Here is a 17,021-nt window from a genome sequence, read left to right as displayed (position 1 = left end):
GTATTTGTGGTTGGTATTTTGGGGATATCTCACTAAGCTTTCGGGCTTACAGTTGTGGTTTCATGTTTTTCAGGTTCTTCAGGAGATCGTGGCAAGGCGAAGGCGTGATCATACCGCTCCTCATGATTTTGTAGTGTTGTGATTCTGGGAACACGTTAAATGTTTTGTATTGAAAACCCTTGATGTTTTTGAAAAATTTAAAATTGGTTGTATTTTTCGGTCGTTACACAAACTATGGCTCTAATACCAATTGTAATGATCCAATTTTATACATTTAATTAATTAATGATTATCAGAGTATTTTTTAACAAATGCGAAATTCTATAAAAATTAAAACACGTTACATCCCAAGTTTAATCACAAGTTTACAATAAACTCTATCTATTTAAATAATCTACAAGTAATTACAAATAAATAAAAATTATTCTTCTATTCTAACTCCTTATGCTCCTATCTTCTCGCGTACCATGACTGTTACCTGACCCTGCAAAACATGAAAAACAATTGCTACATCACACAACAAGTCTGGTGAGTTATATTCTATTCTCTTTTCATGTTCATATACTCTTCTTCAAGACAAAATTACGTAAATGGTCCTTGTGGTTGGCAAATTATAACACCGGAGGTCCTTTTCAAAGTTTATGAACACCATGAGTCCTTTTGAGAAGAAATTTGCACATGAGGGGTCCTTTTGGTAAACACCGTTAACTTAGAGATGTTATTCTCTCTCAAATGCCCAATATGTGAGGGCAATTTGGTATATTTTTGAATTACTTTACGTATTCACAAGGGATTTACTTTATGATGTGTATCCATGTTAGAATCAATAAAGGTTAGTTTGGTAATTTTCATATGAGGGATACCATTTTCTGTTAAGTGCTTCTTGAGTACTGCATCTTCCTGGATTAATATTAACATAACATCATGCAAGCAACAATTCTAGTATCATTTGTGTAAGCAAAAATATGATGTTTACATAAACTAAATTAAAATCAAATTTCACAAAAACATGATTTTTACACAAACTAAATTAAAATCTAATGTCACAAAAGCATTGTACTAAAAATATGTCTAACCAAAACACTACCCATAAGCAAAAGTCAAAAATTCTTTAACCAAAAATACCCAAAAGCAAAGTACCCATAAACACAAACATAACAAATATCACCCATCAGCCACTGCTTTGCCTTTCTTCTGCACTTCATTACCACCATCACTCATCCTTTCTCTTTCTCCACCTTGACCCTTACAGCTTCTTTGATTGTGCCCTTTGTTTCCACACTTGCTGCAGGTTATTGTGATGTACTTTCTGCTCAAGTCTTTCCCTGTAGTCACAACCTCACCTACAACTTTCTTTCTCTTCTTTTTTGGCCTCCCAACCTAAAAATAAAAAAGAAAAATATTAGAACCAGATAGTACCTAGTACCTGAGTATTATGTTTAAATTTTAAAGATTACCTGAATATGATGTTTAGGGGGCATTAGTATAAAAGGACATGCTGATTTGCGCCACATGCTCTTTCTATTAATAGGGTCTATTTTATGGCTATACATATCAGCCCATGTTTGAAGCCAATAAACTGGATGAACCCATGCCTCTATATCAGGTACTTTTTTTCCACCATACTTGATTTTGTCCCAAATTTCACTCACAGCATGACTACAAACAATGCCTATGAGTTCCCAATACATACAAGTACAAGTTTTTTTCTTCAAATTGACCACATATTGGTCCTTCCTTAGAGTGGTCACTTGTGTCTTCTCAGCACCATTAAAAATGCACACATTTTGAGTTGCTTCTTTCTTAATACCTTCTAAAATGGTTGTAGCTGTTGGTGTTAGTGGTCCTTTAGATTTGTCAACGGATTTTTGAACAAAAACTATCCTTTTCATCAAGTATTCTCTAATATATTCCAAACAAGTTATCACGGGTTTGTCTCTAGCATGAATGATTTTTGAATTAAATACCTCACACAAGTTATTTGTCAAGCTGTGTGTCTTTGCCCTTCCTATATAAGATTATATACATTTAATACAATTTATATAAAAATAGTGCAATAATAACAGGGAAAAGCCAAACCACTGAAATGAGCTCTACTCCAATGTGTTGCTGTAATTTTCTTCAACCAATCATGTGTTGTAACATCATACTTCTTGAACAACTCCATTGCATTGTCAAAATGTGGAATTGTAGTTGTTGTTGCAATGTCCCATAAGAAGTCCTTGTACTTTGTATCCCTCCAATGCAGCCTCATATTCTCATGAATATGTCGTAAACAATATATATGCTCAGCATTTGGGAACATCTGATTGATAGCAGGTATGATACCCTAATTTAAGACAACAAACATAAATTAGATAGTTACAAATTAGCAATAGAAATAGCAGTTATGACAATTGATGAGATTAATACTTAACCTTGAAGATCGATTAGATCTTAAACAGGTGAATAAATATTTAAACAGTAAGAACGAATGTAAAATAAAGAATAACTCAACGATGAATCAAACAGGTTGAATGATTATAAAATAACCCTCAGAAGAGCTCGATAAAGAACATCAACTGTAGAGGGTTAGTAGGTTTACAAGAACGATCAAAGAAATCTGTAATTCTATCGTAATACTCTTAATCGTTAAAACATTAACCTAATATGCATGCAAGCATATACTTATATAGTAACCTAGCAAGCTCACGGTATGGACAGGCCCAAAACCGGAATACAAAATTAAATGGACTAACAGCCGAGCCCATTGACGCAATCTTCAAACGAATCTTCAACCCAACAATCTCCCCCTTTGCGTCAATTGGAGCGAGATCTTCACTTGTTGCTTGGGCCTGCAGCTAAAGCAGGTACCTTCTTCTTCACGGTGTTAAACAGACGCGTGATTAGAGCAAGTATTGTCTGTCTAAACCGGATGTACCACTGGATCATGTCGTTGAAGTACTTGACATCATCCGCTGCATTCTCTTTACACCTTCGAATGATCGATAACACATGCTCTAGACAAGCAGTGGTGTAAAGATGTTTGTCAGCTAAAGCGAAGAGACATTTCTGTCCTTCAGCTCTAGTGAACATAACCGAATTACGTCTCGGATCGATCTTGCCCATCTTCATTTTATTAAGATCACTGGCCGATCCCACAGGAGCTATCTTCGGTTTCTTCTTGAAGACTGTGGCAACCTCCTGATCCATTAGGGCAACCTCCATGATGTAACAGACTAACATCCTTTTGAGATGGTCTATAATGGGACCATATTCGGCTTCATCAGTCAAAAGGATATTATGCAAGACGATCCAATCATGAGGATTTAAATTCGGTAGATCTGCCAGGTATATATGATGTTCAGTTCTTGCAGACCCTCGAATCACCTTGAACCGAACGTTTATGAACCTTCCTTCGGTGTAAGGCTTTAAGACCCGAACGTTCACTATCTTCTGGGCGCTCCAAGTTTGATACTGAGGACGAGCAACCTTCAGATAGAATTCGATCAACTCCCTATCCACCTCAGGGTTTGGATGAGGGACTTAAAAAATGTTAGAGAAGGCATGGAAGATAAACACCTTTCGAGTCAACGGCATGTCGAACTGCGAATCGAAAGAATTATAGCAATTGAATGAAATCACCGGCTCGATCCATAAGATGCTAGGAGTATCTATGGCCTCTTTAATCATGCGCTCCCGAGTCCAGGCAGGGAAGAGAGTTTTCCTGCTCTCGAGGAGATCGTGGGCTTCCTTTTGCATGCGTTCGGCTTCTTCAGCCTCTCGCGCCACATGATTGACATCATCATCCACATTGCGACTGTTTTTATGTTTCAACATGTCCGCAATGGTTGCATCATCTTCATCTTCATCTTCTTCCTCAGCTATGTGTTTCCCTTTATCCTTCACACCCGAACCCGAAGCTTGACCAGTCGGAGGTGGTTCGGTTGTGTGAGTAGCTTTGGAGGAAGGAGGTGGTTTCGATCCGGACTTTACTTCTCCCCCTTGTTTCGGATCGGACACGAAACTAGGTAAACCTTCGATTTTGCTGAGAAGGTCCATGGCAGGAGCAAGTTTTTCAGCAAGGGTTCGCCTTACCGAATGATTGAGTATTGGATCGTGTGCTTCTAGGATGTTTGATAGTGCAGCGTGTACATCCGAAACACATGTTTTTATTACCTCCCGTTCGGATCGAAGAGCTTCAAGCTGTTGCTGTGAGTTTGAAAGCTAAGTGCTCTTGACCTTAAGGGCGGTGGTTTTGCTTGCCAGAACGTCCATTAATGAGTTTTCAGCTGCGAGATCCTCCTGAAGCTTAGCGAGGCGCTCATCAATGGAGGCACAAAGGGCCGAGTTGTCATTGCTAATAGATTGGCGAAGTGAAGCGAATGACTGTAACTCCGTTGAGACGAACTTGGCCAACTGCTGAACTATTGGTTCCAAAGTTGTCTTTGTGGCATCAGCGCTCTCCTGTAGGGACTTCAACAGGGAAGAAGCGTCTGAGAATAGTTTATCGACTTTTTCGGTCGCAGCCTCACATGATTTTGTGGAGGCGTCTATGGCGGCAGTGGCTGAAGCTACCGAATCATGCTGAGCCCTAGAGAAGGCATCAACAATCTTCTGAAGAGCGGCTTCAGAGCGAGATGATTGAGCGTTTGTGGATGACGCAAGAAGCAGATCAACCTTCTCGTTTAGCTCCTTCAGATGTTTCTTTGTCACTGGAGCATCATCCTCTTCGTCACTTTGAACCTGAAACGGACTAAAATAGACCGAATCGAAGGTCATGTTTTCACCGCCAAGAAACGGGTTATCTCCATCAGAGGCATGATCTGGAGATGGTGGGGGTGGTGAAGCTGGGGGTGTGGTGGTTTTGGTAGGTTCAGGTTGAGTGGGTGTGGGGTTAGTTTCGGGTGGTGGTTGAGTATGGGTAGGTTCGGTTGTATGCTGGGTTTCGGTTTGAGGTGGTTCGGTTATGGGTGGTGTTTCGGTTGTAGTGGTATGAACCCCCGTATCAGATACGTTGGTTGTAACCTTTGTAGTGGTTGTTGTGGTATCTGTGAAAATGGGTGGTGGTATAGGGAAAGAGGTTGGAGGAATAGTGGTAGTGGGAATTATGGTCGGAATGGAAGTAGGGATGGTTTGAGGAGGTGAAGGAACTGGTGAATTATGAAGTTCCATCTCTGGGGTAGCCGAGCGGGGTGGTGTGTTGCCTCTTTGAGGGGTTTCGCCTCCTTGAGAGCCATCCGAACCCGAACTCTCATTTTATGAGTCACTCGAAGAGGAAGGAATAAGAAGTTTTCACTTCGGTTGAGTCTTCCTTCTCTTCGGCTGCGGTGACTTGGCAGGTTTCGTTTGTTTCCTCTTCCTGGGAGAAGGACCTTTAGCAGCTTTGGTCACTTGCTTCCCTTTGTCCGCCTTTTTGCCCCTGTTCACCGGTTTGTCAGCATCATGGATGGACTTCAGCATTTCCGGTGTAAGGTCCCTAGGTCCAGTTGCCCTGAACTCCTTGATCGTCCGGATTAGCCTGCTGTCAGAGGGAACGTCGCCATACATTGTCTCCGAAATAGAGCCAATGAACGAGAATTTAGATGCATCAGAGACGATGATCTTCTTGGTATGAAACGTACCGATTGAAGACATCGATGCACCAGCAGCAGTGGGAATATCAAACCTGTCCATTGCCCACTTTGTGATTAGAATCCAGAACCGGGCATACGACACCTCAGAATGTCGTGATGAAGAAGAAAGGCTCTGGATGAGCTGTTGCCAGAGAACCAACCCAAAATCTAAGTTGACCCCGTTGTAAACTGCATACATGATCGACAAGAACAGTCGACTAGCGCCATCGGATCCTGAGCTCCGTTCTGATAAGCCCTTGAAGAGGACTGTGAACATGCCGTTCCACTGTGGCGGCAAGCAAGATTTCTTGAACTTTGCGACGGAGGTGAGGACCTCCGTGTACCCCATATTGTAAAACATGCTATACAGATGCCCAACCGGAATCGTCTCCGGATTAATTCTCGATGGGTCAGCAGCCAACCCTAGCAGTGTGCAGAAACGTTGTTGAGAAATGGAGGTCTTGTGATCAACAACCTCGAAGAACACCCGCTCGACTGCTTTGTCGTAATAGGCAGTCGCATAAACCTGCGAGAGAGTCGCCATGGGCACAGACTCAATCCTGGAGAGAGCCGGAGCGAGTTGGGAGTACTTCAGGCACTCGATGATCGGCAACATGTAGGAGTCGTACGCCAGAGGGTTGAGATCGATCACCAGGCATTGTTGAGGACGAATAGGAAGGATGTGGGAGGTAGCATGGACTGAGGATGATTCCGCCATTGTTGAAGGTAGTAGAAGAAGAAGATGAACAGTGAAGCTTTTGGGAGTTTTTGCTCTCTAGAAAATCCGGAAACAGTAAAAAGGTAAATGAGAGTGTAGGCTGCCTTTATAGTGAGGGAATGGAGAGAGAAAAATCGTTTCAAATCTTCTATGCGAGGATCACGTAGGAGAGAGAGTGTCAGATTCCTAGGATCACGCCACCCAACAAGCGCCGTTTCAGAAGAAAACCGTTTCAAATCCTCACGCGCCTTTAAGTGCCAGAGAGAAATCCCTTGAAATTCGCACACGCGTCCATGATGTCAGTAAAAGTATGGGCGTTTCAAATCCACACGCGCCCCATTTTTACCGTCGTTTGAAATTCAATCCTTTTAACTCCCGCCGAGTCAGCAACCTTTTGTCTTATCTTTTAAACGACATCTTTTGAATTAAATACCCACGTGGAATATTTTTTACCACAGCTTCATAAATAACCACCAAAGCAATAATACAGCCTGTAGTAATTAGTAACGGAATTTTGGAAAATCAAAGATTTTCGTGCTAAGAGTGTAAAAAAAAGGAATAAAGCAACTCTTTTAAGGAATAAATGTGATGTCAATAAAGACACGAAACAAGTGATCCCGGGCACGAATCTCTTCCTTCAAGATCAAGAGAGACCTTAAAGTGTTTATGTGGATTCCCGTTGAATTACGATCAAACATTTATGAATAAATGTTGAAAGGCTTCTTTTAATTAGGCTAAGTAAAGGTGGCTTTCGCTTTGATTCAACAATTCTAATCTTGAAATAAGAAAGAAAGTGAACAAAGTACTTGTGAGACCGGTGTAGTCTGTTGAACAAGTAGGTAGGAATTAATTTTAAATAGCTTGGAAAAGATAAAATCTAAAAAAAAATTAAAAACTGGATCCCAAGGGAAGAAATGTTATGGTGTTTAACAATTTCATAGTAATCACACAAAATAAAGGTTGAGATTTCATGAAGGTACATCCGTCAATTCTTTGGTGAAAACTTGAGCAGATTAATTGTTCACCGTCAATTCGTTAGGTGTTGAATTTTGGGTTTCACTCAGCTCGTAGTGACACGAAACTAAGATCACAAACACAGATGTTGTGTAACCATAAACCTCAGTGGGAATTTCTGAGAGTCTCAAGGGTTACGTTGATGAAACGAATATAGTGGAGAAATGTAATGGGGATGGTGTAAGAAATTAAAGTACCTCTGCTGCGAAAATAAGGACCAAGCAGAAAAACTCTTAACTCATGTGAGAAGAGAGTGAGCTAGCTCACGATTAGAATAAATGCAGTAGCCTTATTGGGAAGACAAGGTTTGTTTATACCAGGTCATTAAGGCGATTATTCAGAATCTTATGAGGCTTGGGACACATACAGCAACATGCTTCTAGGGACACTTAAGTAATCCAACAATTATATCCCCATAAACGAACGAGCACAAGTGAAATTAAAAGAGAAAAATATTTTTTGGAGTTTTTGAAGTAGATAATAAATAAATAAAAAAATAAAATAAGAAAAATTAAAAGAAAAAAAATAAAAGGTAAAAAGTAAGCAAAGAAAATAAGACTCGAAAAAAAACTTTGGAAAACTTTGAAAAACCGAACCCGAGCGTTCGGTTGGTTTCGGTTGAAGAAAATTTTGAAAAACCGAACCTAAGCGCTCGGTTGATTTCGGTTTAAGAAAATTTTGAAAAACCGAACCCGAGCGTTCGGTTGGTTTCGGTTTAAGAAAATTTTGAAAAACCGAACCCGAGCGTTCGGTTGGTTTCGGTTTAAGAAAATTTTGAAAAACCGAACCCGAACCTTCGGTTGGTTTCGGTTTAAGAAAATTTTGAAAAACCGAACCCGAACCTTCGGTAGGTTTCGGTTTTGGAAAATTTTTGAAAACCAATGAATTGAGACATGCAATCAGAATATACTTTTGACAATAAAATAAACAACTTTGTACAAGAAATATACAACTAAGAAAACTACCTTTGTAGTGATGAGCGAGGCAGATTATGTAACCGAACCTGAACGTTCGGTAAAGTTCGCTTCTTACGTTTGAGGTTGAGAGGTAGTTTGAGGTACTGATTCTGATTCCATCATACCTAGCCCTTGTAAAATTTTGTTGAATGATGCTTCAGGAAGAGCTTTGGTAAAGACGTCAGCCAGTTGATCAGTGGTTCTTACGAAGTGAACTTCGGCGTTTCCATCTTCCACGTGATCTTTGATGAAGTGATACCTCAGTGCTATGTGTTTGGTTTTAGAGTGTTGCACTGGGTTATGACAGATCCTAATTGCACTTTCAGAGTCACAATATAGTGGGATCTTCTTCATATTGAGTCCATAGTCTCGAAGTTGACTCTGGATCCAAATCACTTGAGAGGTGCAGGATGCAGCGGCTATGTATTCCGCTTCGGCAGTAGACAACGACACGCACGTTTGTTTCTTGAATTGCCAGCTTACCAACTTCCCGTCAAGGAATTGACAGCCACCAGTGGTGCTTTTTCTGTCGAGTCCACATCCTCCAAGGTCTGCATCTGAATAGGCTTGAACGAAGAAGCCTGAGTTGGAAGGATACCATAGACCTAAGGAGGTGGTTCGCTTGAGATAGCGTAAGATGTTCTTTACTGCAAGCATGTGAGGTTCGCGTGGGTTTGCCTGAAATCGAGCACAATAACATACAGAAAACATGATGTCAGGCCTGCTAGCAGTAAGATACATTAGTGAGCCTATCATTTGACGATAGAGCGTGATATCAACAGCCGGTTTTTCTAGAGATGGAGTTAGCTTGGTGCCGAATGCCATTGGGACTTTGACTTTGGAGTCTCCCATCATACCAAACTTTACTAGGAGAGTCTTCGTGTAAGCTTCCTGATTGATAAAGATGCCTTCGGGTCCCTGTCTAATATTTAATCCAAGGAAAAAGTTAATAGGACCCATTGAGCTCATTTCAAATTTAGTCTCCATCGGCTTTCTGAATTCAGCTGTTAGGCTGGGATTCGTTGAGCCAAAGATGATGTCATCGACATAAATTTGAACTATCATAAGGTGGTTACCTTCCTTTTTGCGAAAGAAGGTTGGGTCAACCGAACCTTGTTTGAATTTAGACATCTTTAAGAATTTAGTTAACGTTTCATACCAGGCTCTCGGAGCTTATTTGAGGCCATACACAGCTTTATCCAGAATGTAGCAATGATTTGGATATTTTTCGTTCACAAACCCCGGAGGTTGCTCCACATACACGGTTTCTTCGAGTTCTCCATTAAGAAATGCACACTTGACGTCCATTTGGAAAACTTCAAAGTTTTTGTGGGCAGCGTAAGCAAGAAAGATTCTTACAGATTCCAGCCTAGCTACAGGAGCGAAAGTCTCTTCATAATCAATGCCTTCCTCCTGACAATAACCCTTTACCACTAGACGAGCCTTGTTCTTTATAACATTCCCTTCCTTGTCCATTTTATTCCTAAAGACCCATTTGAGAGCAACAACCGAGGCATCTTGAGGAGTTGGAATCAGGCGCCAGACTTTGTTCCTTTCAAACTCGTTCAGTTCGTCTTGCATTGCTTGAACCCAATCGGAGTGATCGAGAGCAGTGTTAACTGTCTTCGGTTCAACTTTTGATACGAATGAGTTGAACATACAAAACTCAACCTTTGAAAATAAGGATGTCTGCTTTGCCTTGAGTTGTGATCGGGTCAGTACCTTTTCAAAGACATCACCAACCACTTGAGAGATAGGATGATCTCTGGTCCATTTGACAAGAGGAGGGTAGTTTGGATCAAAGGTGGGATCTAGTTCAGCGTGGATCGTTTCTTCTGGCTCGGATTGGCTTTCATAGTCGAGAGTCATATCAGCTTGCTCCCCCTCGATAGATGAGCTTTCTGGAATGATTGGAGAAACTTGAGGTTCAGAGGTTTCTTGTGGTGCTTGGGATTCAGGCGTTGATGCACCTTCGGTTGGTAAAGCACTTTCGGTTGAAGAAGTACTTTCGGTTGCAGTTGTAGAGCATGGTTACCCCTCAGCATATGAGCTTGGCTCCCCCTCAACTGAAGCATCGTTGGATGGAGGTTCATCAGAATTCGATCCTCCTTCGTTCATTCTCCTGGAAGCTTCTTCGACAATTTGTTTCATATGGTCGACCTGGTTGTCTGCTGCTCCTGCTTCTGAGAGAGTAGCTTTCTCTGGTTCGTCAAATAGCTCCATAAACTTCTCGAATAGATTAGCGATCGAGATTGTGACCTAGCCAGTTTGAGGAATGATTTCCCCGACGGTATCTTCTTTGGTCTGTAGCTTTTTGACATAGCTATCGTCAAAGGTCACGTAATATGTTTCTTCGATTTTTCTCGAACGCTTGTTGAGGATTCTGTATGCTTTGGATGTGAGAGAGTAGCCCAGAAAGATTCCCTCGTCGGCTTTGACATCAAACTTGTTGCAGTGCTCTTTAGAGTTAAAGATGAAACACCGTGAGCCGAACACATGGAAAAATTTCACATTGGGCTTCCTGTTGTTGAGAATCTCATAAGGTGTGAGCGTGAATCGCTTGTTGAGATAGGACCTGTTATGTGTAAAACAAGCAGCAGAAATAGCATCAGCCCAAAAATAAAGAGGTAAGGAAGCGAAACTTAGCATAGTTCGGGCAGCTTCACACAAAGATCGGTTTCGTCTTTCGACAATTCCGTTCTGTTGAGGTGTGTAGGGAGCTGAGAAGTTGTGACTTATTCCCTTTTCTGCTAGAAATTCTTCAAATTCCCTGTTCTTGAATTCCAGACCGTTGTCGCTCCTGATGTTGCGAACGACCTTCTTGAGCTGTACTTCAATCTGCTTGATGAACAATTTCAGCTTATGAGTCGCTTCAGATTTGAGCTTTAGAAAGAACACCCATGTAAATCGTGAAAAGTCATCAACAATAACAAGAATATACTTGCTACCACCGATGCTTTCGATAGATGATGGACCACACAAATCAATATGAAGTAATTCAAGTGGTTCAACAACTTTTGTGTTAATTATAGATGGATGACTTTGACGACTCTGCTTCCCCATTTCGCATGCAGCACACAAATGATCTCTGTCAAACTTGAGCAGTGGAAGGCCTCGAACATGACCTCCAGTGACAAGTTTGTTAATATCTTTGAAGTTGAGATGAGAGAGTCTTCGGTGCCACAACCAGCTTTCGTCAGATTGAGCTTTTGATAATAGGCATATAGCTGGGTTTCCTTTGATGGGTTTAAGATTTAGAGGAAACATTTCACCCTTGCGTTCCGACTTGAGAATTACTTTCTTTGTCTTCTTCTCAATAATTTCAGAACCTTCATTGTCGAATGAGACTTTGAGACCTGTACCTCCAACAAGCTGAGATACACTGATGAGGTTGTGTTGGAGTCCTTCCACATATGCCACCTTCCTTATTGTAAAATCACCATTAGTTATCATTCTGTATCCCTTTATGGTGCCGAGAGAATTGTTTCCAAACTTGACGTTGCCACCATTTGAAAGAGACCTGTATTCCCGGAGCTCCTCTTTCCTCCCTGTCATGTGACGTGAGTATCCACTATCGATGTACCATTCTTCGTCGAACTGCTCGTCACTTATAACCTGCAAAAGTTAAGCAGATTTAGGAACCCAAAGTTTCTTGGGTCCTCGTGAGCTTTTCATGGGAACAGGAATAGTAAGAGAGATGTCAACAAGATATGTTCGTTTTATAAGTGTTGTTTCATCTTTCCTTTTAATGGTAAAAACTTTGATTTTATTAGGATTAGGTGCGTTCGGTTTAGACTCTGGTTTGGATGCATCAACCTTCTGTTTGCCTTTTTGTTCAGCTGACGAATGAGATTTTTGGGAATGAACAGAATGAGCTTTAGAGCTAGATGGAGATGAATTGGAAGAATTAGAAGAATTAGATGAATGAGAAGGAATGGACTTAGATTGAGATGACTTCTTGACTGGAGACTCTAGGTGACCCTTTTGCTTTTGATTATTGGTGGGACTGACCTTAGAGTTTTGATCTCTTTTAACTTCAGAACCGAACCTTTTCTTTCGGTTGAAGCAGTTCTCTGAACCGAACCTATGCTTTCGGTTGGAGTCATTCTCAGAGCCGAACCTTTGGTTTCGGTTGGTATTCTCTTCTGAACCGAACCTTGGCTTTCGGGTGTTATTATCTTCTGAACCGAACCGTGGCCTTCGGTTGTTATGGCTCTCATGCTTTTTGACAGGATTGTTCTCAAACTTCAGATTCTTGTCTTGATGTGAGAAATATGCATTCTGGGATTGCCAGAATTGTTTCCTTTCAGAGAGATTTTTCCTGTATCTCTGGTTCCTTTCACGTTTCAGATTCCTCATCTGCTTCGGTTGATGATGAATATTGGCTTTCCTTTTCGGTTTCTCCTTAGCAGGTTCACTTTGAGCTGTGGGAGTTTCACTTTGAACTGAGGAACTAGAAGGAATGTCTTCTTTTTCCGAACTTCCATTCTCTTGAGGAATGTCTTTCGTACCACTAGTACTTGGCACATCGAAATTATCTGGCTTGTTCAGAGGTTCTGGTATGTATCTACCTTTACTAATCCATGAAGTCCTTTCTGACAAGCCTACCGTTTCATCTGCATTATCGATTGGTGCTGACCAGAAGAACTCATCACATCCACCAGCATTGTCTTCGTTTACAATAGCTGTTAGTTCAGCAGTCTGATGTTCGGTTACTCCAGTGACCTTGTACACTTGATTTGGAGTGGTCTGGACCTTTTGATATACAACCGCTTTCTCTACTAAGATCGGGGACTTTTGTTGGGACAATCGAGCGAACTCCACTGAATTTTCAGAAATTAGATTCTTGTGGTTTTCAGGTTCGTTTTTTACAAATTCTGAGCAGTCAATCGTGTCTTCTACAGAAATTTCACTCATGTTGTCGTCCTCATTAAGCTCAGATGCATTTTCAACATCAATTTTGTTTTCTGAGCTCAGGTTGGCGTTTAAAGAGTCAAATTTTTGTATGGTTTCGATTCTCAGTTTAAGTCTATCATTTTCATCCAAAAGATTTTTAAGCATGTTCTTGTGGTCCTTGGATTTAATGAAAGATTCTATTTTGTCCAGTCCATACATGTAGGTCGGATTGACGTCATCAGATGATATCACACTCTCACAATTATAAGCTTCGGCATCGATTTCATCCTCCTTAAACTCAAGGAAGGGCAAAATCATGCGATGGATCTTTTGGCCTATTTCACAGTCCAAGTGAAGCTGAGTAATATTAGAATAAAGACGTTTTGCAATTAAACAAAAAACATTCCGCTGTTTTAACAACTTTAAATTGTCTCTTTGTAAATAAATGTTTTCGTCTTTTATTTTAACTAATTCAGACTCCTTCAACTCGATCCACATGCGCCGCTCCTCACTCTTCGACGACACCCTGCTTAATTGATCAGTTAGGTTAGAATTGGTGACTCGAGTTTGAGTTAAACTACTATCTAGATGAGAAATTCTTGTATTAACATTTTTTAGTTCTTTCTCATATGAGGATTGTGGTACTTTAAATGAAACGAAAACTGATTGTACCTTCTTGATCAGTTCATCAAGCTCGTTGAACTGCACGCTGAGCGGTTTGGCCGTAAAGCACATGTCCTGCTGCTCCTTCGGTTCATCGCTTCCTCCATCAGTGTTGTATCCCCTCATCTGAGATACATCAGACACCATCAAGCACCGTCCTCCACTGCTTTCCTCCTTTGCCACACAAGCCTTTCCATGCGAAGGCTTCCTCACTTCATCGTCTTCTGAGTCGGTTGACCAAACTTCAACTCCACCGAACTCGTCATCAGCAACCGAACCCTGCACAATAAGAGCATTCATGGAAGGGTTAGTGGTAGATTTCTTCTTCTTCATCTCATCAAGCTTTTTCTGTAGCAAAGCTTCCTCATCCTTTTCTTCATCTTTTTCAGCCATTTTCTTAAGGACACAATCCTTAGCATAGTGATTCTTCCCTCCACAGTAGTAACAGCTTACTCCAGAATCACCATCTGCTTTCGGTTCCTTCTTGGGCTCTTCAACCTTCGGTTCATTATTAACCTTTTCTGAACTGTAACTCCCCTGCCAGTTTCGGTTTTTGTTGCTGGGGAATCTCTTCTTTATGAACCTCTTGGGGTTAGACACCATCATAGCATAATCCTCAGATGTGAGGTCATACTCCTCCAAGTTGAAGTCTTCATCCTCCATCACAGCTTTACTTTTTGACAGGAGGGCCAGAGAACCTAGGCTTGAAACAACGTTCTTTTCCTGCAGCACAATCTTCTCCTGAGACTTGAGAATACCCACCAGTTTCGCCAAAGAATATGATTTAAACTGCTCATGGGCTTTGACTGTTGACACCACTGCTCTCCATTCTGACCTTAGACCATTTAAGAACGTAACCTTCTGCTCGATAAGCTTCCTTTCAATGTCATGTTTGATCATCCTGCTGAGAAGATGATTGAAGCGATCGAACGTCTGGGTCACGGTTTCTTCGGCTCCTTGCCTGAATTCTCCAAACTCAGATAAGAGCAAGGTTTGGATAGAATGTTCGAGATCCTCGTCTGTAGAGTACAGTTCGCGAAGTCTATCCCAAACTTCCTTTTCCGTCGTGCATGAGCTGACCAACCTGAAGGTGTCGGACTGAAGGGCGAATCTTATCAATCTTAACGCCTTGATATTACACTGGAATTTATCCTTTTCATCTTGTGCAATATCTTTGACATCCTTCAGCAGATCGTTATACTCCTTTTGAGTTTTAACAATTCTTGACGTTGCAGAATGAGAAAAAGGTCCATTAATGATTGCTTCCCATATGAGGTATCCATTATCCTCAGATCCTATAACGTAGTCTTCAAAGTGATGCGCCCAGACTTCATAATCATGGGTATATAGGATTGGAATCTTCGTCGTCGAACCGATGCTGTTGGAAATATTGATAGGATTTGATTGCGATTCGTCCATTATGATCGAAAAAACCTGTTAAAAGATCAGACTTGTAATAACTCAGATTAGGGCAAAACAATAAATATCAAGATACGTCAATAATGAGATGACGGCTCAATAAATATTAGTAATTGCGGAAAAACCCTAATTGAAACCTTTTCACAGAAAAGATGTGTATCGATTACACAGCCTCATGCTCTGATACCAATTGATGAGATTAATACTTAACCTTGAAGATCGATTAGATCTTAAACAGGTGAATAAATATTTAAATAGTAAGAACGAATGTAAAATAAAGAATAACTCAACGATGAATCAAACAGGTTGAATGATTATAAAATAACCCTCAGAAGAGCTCGATAAAGAACATCAACTGTAGAGGGTTAGTAGGTTTACAAGAACGATCAAAGAAATCTGTAATTCTATCGTAATACTCTTAATCGTTAAAACATTAACCTAATATGCATGCAAGCATATACTTATATAGTAACCTAGCAAGCTCACGGTATGGACAGGCCCAAAACCGGAATACAAAATTAAATGGACTAACAGCCGAGCCCATTGACGCAATCTTCAAACGAATCTTCAACCCAACAACAATCTAAAAAGAATTTTACTTTTTGTCTGTCAGAAATAAAGGTGAAGTTTGAAGATGCATTTAAATCTAGGTCATCTGCTAAACACTCTAAGAACCAACTCCATGAACTTTTAGTCTCAGCTTCAACAATACTGTAGGCTAGATGGTAGATTCCGTTGTTTGAATCTAGACCTACAGCAGACAAAACTTGACCTGGGAAGGACCCTTTAAGAATGCACCATCAAATCCCAAAAAATCTCTCATACCTGCTTTAAAACCCAACTTCAAAGCACCCAAGCAAACATAAACTCTTCTAAAGATTCTAGACTGTGAACTGGGATTTGGTTCACTGTACACATCTACTTTGAATGTTGTTCCAACATTAGATCACATTAGTTCTAATCCATAATCCCTGAGTAAAGCATATTGCTTTTGAAAATCCCCAAACACTTGTTTTTGAGCGATTTGTTTAGCCCTAAAAGCTTTCATCCTTAAAAACCCCACTTCATATTTTTTTTGCAGCTCTTCATGTAAGGCACTAACAGGAATAGTAGGGTTCCTCTCCACTTGTCCAATGAGATTTTTAGCCATGAAATTTGTTGTGCAAGCTTTGATTTCTCTAGTATGAACACAGTTGTGATCTGTAACTATACTTTTCACCATCCACTCCTCTTCACTATTTCTCCTTGAAACAAACAATAACCAAGGGCAAGTGGAAGAAGTAGACTGAACAACTTTTTTTTGCTTCTAATCTTGCTTTTTGTCCATGGCCCACATTGACTAAAGTCTGGAACAACACCGTTGCATTTTACCCTTATTCTTGTTTTGTCATTTTTTTCAAAATAAAGGGACCTCTTAGTGTGTATTGAATGAAGTTTCACCAACTGCTTCACATCCTCTTTATTTTTAAATCTTTGACCAAGTCTGAATGTTGGTTGATGAACTTCCCCTAGTGAACAAAGAATTGGCTTTGCAAGATTTTTCAACATTTCCATCCTCTTGTCCCCTGCAACTATCCCAGAATCAAGAACTTGGGTATCAATGACATTCAGTTCATCTTCACCATTGTCAAATGAATCAAGAATTGGAATGGTACTTGGATCTCTGTCAACTTCTTGGTCAAAAACACTAATAAAGTCTGTCATGTCAACCTCTGGTTCATTTAAGATGTTGTTCTCATCATATAGTAAATCATTACTCTC

General features: G+C 40.6%; 1 protein-coding gene across 1 annotated transcript; it reads right to left on the bottom strand.

Moving 5' to 3' along the window:
• Positions 1 to 1,164: 1,164 nt before the first annotated feature.
• Positions 1,165 to 16,410, bottom strand: LOC111908539 (uncharacterized). Its single transcript, XM_023904359.1, has 6 exons — positions 16,211 to 16,410; positions 16,086 to 16,168; positions 15,860 to 16,044; positions 2,080 to 2,329; positions 1,458 to 2,008; positions 1,165 to 1,380 (listed from the first exon to the last, which is right to left on the bottom strand). The coding sequence occupies exons 1-6, from the start codon at positions 16,408 to 16,410 to the stop codon at positions 1,165 to 1,167; spliced, it is 1,485 nt and encodes a 494-aa protein (XP_023760127.1).
• Positions 16,411 to 17,021: the final 611 nt, after the last annotated feature.

Source organism: Lactuca sativa, chromosome 8 (genome assembly GCF_002870075.4).
Source record: "Lactuca sativa cultivar Salinas chromosome 8, Lsat_Salinas_v11, whole genome shotgun sequence".
In the NCBI taxonomy this organism is placed as follows: Eukaryota; Viridiplantae; Streptophyta; class Magnoliopsida; order Asterales; family Asteraceae; genus Lactuca; species Lactuca sativa.
The sequence above is the reverse complement of the archived record's forward strand: the minus strand, read 5'-3'. Positions and strand labels throughout refer to the sequence as shown.

Bases quoted from the DNA above. Each gene is read 5' to 3' on its own strand.
- LOC111908539 (XM_023904359.1), bottom strand. From the start codon at position 16,410: ATGGCTAAAAATCTCATTGGACAAGTGGAGAGGAACCCTACTATTCCT. The intron at 16,045-16,085 runs GTATGAGAGATT...GCATTCTTAAAG, and splicing joins GAAGTTGGGTTTTAAAGCAG to GGTCCTTCCCAGGTCAAGTT. The intron at 2,009-2,079 runs GTTTGGCTTTTC...AATCTTATATAG, and splicing joins GAGTAGAGCTCATTTCAGTG to GAAGGGCAAAGACACACAGC.